Below are 4,789 nucleotides of genomic sequence, written 5' to 3'. Positions count from 1 at the left end.
AACGTTTTCTTAAACCAGCAAGTAAATCATCTCGTTAATTAGCATATCATCTTGAGATTTTTAATTAACATCCCTTCTTGGTTTGTAATTCCATCTACCTTAGTGACCTTTTAGGTTTAAGAAAAACCGCTCTAACAATTTTTATGAAAACCAAACCAAACTAGACTTAGTGGCCTTTTAGATTTAAGAAAAATCAAATAGCATTCTTATGAACATAGCAGTACTTAGTGCACAACAGGATATTTGAACAGAGAGAAAGGAAAGGAGGAGACATACAATTATACACATAATTACAATTTTTCCATTCAATTTTATGTGCATACACAAAGTTTACATCTACTCCAAATTACACCACCAAAATGTACTCTTTAAACCATGTACATGTACAGACCCAATTGCATCTACACCAAATCACACCCCTAAAAGCACTATATACTCTTTTGGATTTGGCATCCTAAAAGCACTACTTGCTTCATATTGAACCTAGGTAACATGCTACTGAGCACAACTAAGCTATGTAGATGTGTGTTTAAGCTTTCTACTGTACAGTGTAAATTCCAAGCCCCTTTGCTGGGAGGAACATATATACAATCTCTTTAACTTGCACACATAAATTTCTTTTTCACTTGAGAGTAAGGGAAAGGAAATGCAGGGAATATACAAAGGAGGACTCAAGAATAAGATCTGATCAGCTTAAAATTCTGAAAAGATCGAGCTTTGAAAAAATTTCCTAAGAGAAATCCAATTGTTGTGGGTTGAGGGGCCTTTGGTGAAAGACTAGAACTATGTTTTACGTTCAGTACTTTGTCACCAATCTGTCTGCGAATTGAATCTATAATCTTGGGGTCAACTGGGTTACCAGTGACATCTGTAACATAAAAAGTATCTCTTGCCATTCCTTCTTCTGTTGATATTTCTGCTCTTTTGATACACAAACTGTTCTCTCGAAATATTCTTGTGATATCTGAAAGAAGTCCTACACGATCTTTTGTGCACAACTCCAGCTCCATTCCCTGCATACAAACACATATGTTAGCATCATTCCATTCACAAAAGGTTCTGAGAAGTGCAGCTTCAAGCTGTGGATTGTTATCACACCTCAGATGCTCGCCTTTCAATTGCTGCTTCAAGACACTGCACCAGTCGTTCACGTTCAGCCTCTAAACTAATGGGAAAGCCATCCACATGCCGAATATAAAACTCCTAGATGAAGGAGAAAATCTCAGTCAGAAAAATTCAAGCAGAAAATGGACTCAGACCATTCCATGCTGACCATATGAAACTCAAGTATAGAATGCATGTAGTTCATCTGATCAAACATTGTTTAAGTTAATGTGATACTTGAGCCATAGAACTTTCTCATATAATGAACTAATATTATAGGTTAAGTTCTCATCTTCTGTTTAAGTCACAACAGTTGAAATTTACAGGCCAAAATTTTTAGTATTTGAGTTTAGTTTAGCTACAATAACAAGTACAGTAGTACACAAAGCAAAAAAGGTTGAACCATATAACAAACAACATAAAGAGAAAAAATTTGGCTAACCTGAAAAGCTTCTGTCCGTAATGTCTTAACAACACCATGAAAAACTACATACTGCATGTCAGTTAAAGTGCAAACAATATCAAACAGCAACTTTGGTCGATCTTTTGCTCTCATGGTAACCACAGTGTAATCCTTCTCAACACAATCTACAACGGTTACATGAGGGAGAGGGCGTTTGTCTCTATCTCTGAGTCCCCCTCGTCCTTCCCTTTCAATCCTCTCATAATCCCTATCAGCAAACATAATCTGATGCAATCTTCTGTCCCTATTTGTAACGCCAGTGGGTGAAAGTGTTGTCCTTGCTGTCTTTGGATCATTGCTTCCCCTAAGAACATTAGAAAGCAAATCCCTTATCGTAGAGAGGCGAGACGGATCCTTGATGGCGCAGCCGCTGGAATCATCTGTCACATGAACTACAGCTGCAGCTCTAGTATTATGTGTCCATATCTCAGCAGTGGCCACATTACAGTGAAGGTCCGTGAGAACTGCACAGATTTCAGATAGTAACCCGGGTCGGTCTGTGCCGGTGAGTTCAATTACAGTATGCTCTTCAGTAGGTACAACTCCAACAGACTCTCTCAGTGAGGGTGCAAAGCTCGGATTGTTTTCAATTCTCTACAAAAAGAACAAAGATCAGTGAGAAACCACAAAGTCACAAGACTTATTGACCATCATCTATCATCAAGGAACTATATATTATTAGCATGACGAGAATCACATATCACTTGCAGAAAGAAGACACTCATATCTTAATGGACCTAACTTAGGCTTCACACACCAGAATGGATAACTTAAGACACTTGTACTTCGGCGTTTATTAAGATCAAATCTCCAAAGTTTCAAGACCCTCACATTTCTTCAAGGATTTTTTATCTTGCTTTATATCATCCTATGTTCACTATATAACTAATTAAATCAGTATGACAGTAATATAACGAGTTAATCACCAGATGGAACTAACAGTTAATATAACATTTGCTGGAGAACTACTGGGACCAACAGAGTTTTGATGAGTCAAATAAATAAGTGAAATAAAAAATGAACAAAATTGGAATTTGAGCTTGTTCTCCCTCCATCTAATTTGGTAAACCAGTTCATAGCTAACTAGAGCAATCAGCAAGCAGAAAATAATGGCAAAAGTATAGTAAAGTTCATATTTTAAAAGAACCAAATTCAAATTAGCATTCTCGGCACTAACACAAGTGTCCTGCTTACTTAACCCGAGGATTTCTAGCAAAAGAAAAATAAGAGAGAAGGGGGAGACCCTACAACAGAGAATGAAAACATAAATAAGCCTTATTTAGCTTTTTAAGAAATTCAAGCAGAAAAATCCCTACCCTTTGAATATAATCAATGACTTCCTTATCTCTGATCTTGTTTCCATTACGATCAATCACATTAAACACTGAAAATCATCAAAATAAATACTAGAATCAGAAGCAAAGTTCACAAAAATAATTATAATCACTACTCTAAGTCTTTTTTTTTTCCCTTTAGCTTGCCACTGATGAAGAATAGGAAACTTACCATCCATGAACCACACCCCATCAGAGGAGATATAGGCCTTTGTTATCACAAGGTTCATATCTGAAATAACTTGGACAACATCCAAGAGAATCCCATGTTTGTTGACACTGTCAACCTGTAAAAACACTTACATAAGAAAAAAGTGCATAGCTATTTCTTTTTCCCGAAAAATGAAATTGACTCCGAAACATTTTGTTTTTATATTAAAAAATAAAAAAAATAAATAAATCCAGCCAAATTCTACAACATCAAATCATTAGAAAATTTGAACAAAAAAATAGGAAGAATCTTTTCTATTGTCAACTCAATTTTGTGAACCAAAACAGGGGAAAACACAAACTTTATAAGATCAAATAATTAGAAAACTGAAAGAAAGAAAAAAAAAAAAAAAAGAATCTTCCTTATTGTCAACTCAATTTTGTGAAGCCTAATCAAAGGGAAGCAACCAGCTTTACCTGAATAACAGTTGCGTTTTCACAGGCATTGTTGTCAATCACAACCCTGCATATAAAAAACTAGCCGGTAAAAAACACCAACACTATAGACACAGTATACACACACCGGAATTCAAACATGAAAATAACGATTATCACATCAAACCACAAGAAAAAGCATACCAAATACAATTTTGTTTTAGGAAAAAAGTAAAAAAAAAAAAAAAAAAACGAGAAGATTTGGTAACATAGGATGTTAATTTGTTCCATGGCTTACAAAAAAAAAAAAAAAAGAGGAATCAAGCAAGGAACTTCCATGTCAGTACTGGAAAAAATGAAAACACCAAACTGAAAAAGAGGTTTAATTTTACACCCCAGTTGATTAAAACTTCCATAAACCATAAAACAAGAGAAAAACATGTGGTGCTGACAAGCAAAACATCAAAAACAGTCCCCATAAACAGAAACAAAAAGAAGAGGAGAGAAGAAGAAAGATTGAAAGTAGTGAAGCAGTTACCTCGGTGGGTTCATCCTTCTTATAAGCTTAGCATATTCATCATCCATGTTGCTATGTACAGTGTGAAGAGAAAAAAATAAGCAGAGAGAGAGAAAAAAGAAAGAGATGGACAAAAGAAGCGGTTATGGATGAAGGAGGAGGAAGAAAGGATTAGTGACAGTAAATGGGTATGAGAAGGGAGAAGAAATTAGGGAGAGGCAGTGGTAGAAGAAGAGGGAGTGAGTCCAAGGAGCAAGGAGAGAGAAAAGTGAAGTAGGAGAGAGAGAGAGAGAGGGCACTTCACTTTGAATCCACATTTCTTTTTGGGTTTTTTAGTCTTAAAATCAAGGCTCTGTGTGTGTGTGCTGTGTGAAAGCCGCGAGAGAAACTGGTCCTGACCTGTGACGTGGCGGTTCGGGATTAGGAAAGGGGCGGTTACGTGGCTCCGTTCTCCGTACTCGCCCATGGCTGGGGATTCCTCTGCGATGACGTCACTCTTCCACCTCACCCACCAACTTCAACACCTCTTTTAAGACTCCGTAAAATAACAACTTCAACGGAGTTTTTTTGTTAAAAGTCGGTTTAATTTTCTGATTTCAAGCATGATGATAATATCCTTAGAATTATTTATTTTATTTAAAATATCAATTGTTTTATAATTTTAAATTTCTGTTACGATTTTATTTTTAGAAAACGTTTTTAAAAATTGAATCTCAAATAAAGTGAAATTATTAATATACTAAACTAAATATGTATAAATATATGTAGATATGTATACTAAACATG

The 4,789-nt window shown here is 35.7% G+C and overlaps 1 protein-coding gene across 1 annotated transcript; it reads right to left on the bottom strand.

The window, feature by feature from the left end:
• Nucleotides 1–278: 278 nt before the first annotated feature.
• LOC114163873 (ACT domain-containing protein ACR6-like) lies at nucleotides 279–4,318 on the bottom strand. Its single transcript, XM_028048251.1, has 7 exons — nucleotides 4,025–4,318; nucleotides 3,529–3,574; nucleotides 3,074–3,188; nucleotides 2,884–2,951; nucleotides 1,547–2,161; nucleotides 1,099–1,203; nucleotides 279–1,013 (listed from the first exon to the last, which is right to left on the bottom strand). The coding sequence occupies exons 1-7, from the start codon at nucleotides 4,069–4,071 to the stop codon at nucleotides 672–674; spliced, it is 1,338 nt and encodes a 445-aa protein (XP_027904052.1). The 5' UTR covers nucleotides 4,072–4,318; the 3' UTR covers nucleotides 279–671.
• Nucleotides 4,319–4,789: the final 471 nt, after the last annotated feature.

This window comes from Vigna unguiculata, chromosome 1 (genome assembly GCF_004118075.2).
Source record: "Vigna unguiculata cultivar IT97K-499-35 chromosome 1, ASM411807v1, whole genome shotgun sequence".
Taxonomy (NCBI): domain Eukaryota; kingdom Viridiplantae; phylum Streptophyta; class Magnoliopsida; order Fabales; family Fabaceae; genus Vigna; species Vigna unguiculata.
This window is presented reverse-complemented; position numbering and strand designations above follow the sequence as displayed.

What these genes read in the sequence shown, in the direction of transcription:
- LOC114163873 (XM_028048251.1), bottom strand. Translation starts at nt 4,071, where the DNA reads ATGGATGATGAATATGCTAAGCTTATAAGAAGGATGAACCCACCGAG. An exon ending in TCATTGATTATATTCAAAGG is followed by an intron (nt 2,162 to 2,883) that starts GTAGGGATTTTT and finishes TTCTTTTTGTAG; the next exon opens with AGAATTGAAAACAATCCGAG. An exon ending in TACGGACAGAAGCTTTTCAG is followed by an intron (nt 1,204 to 1,546) that starts GTTAGCCAAATT and finishes TCCTTCATCTAG; the next exon opens with GAGTTTTATATTCGGCATGT.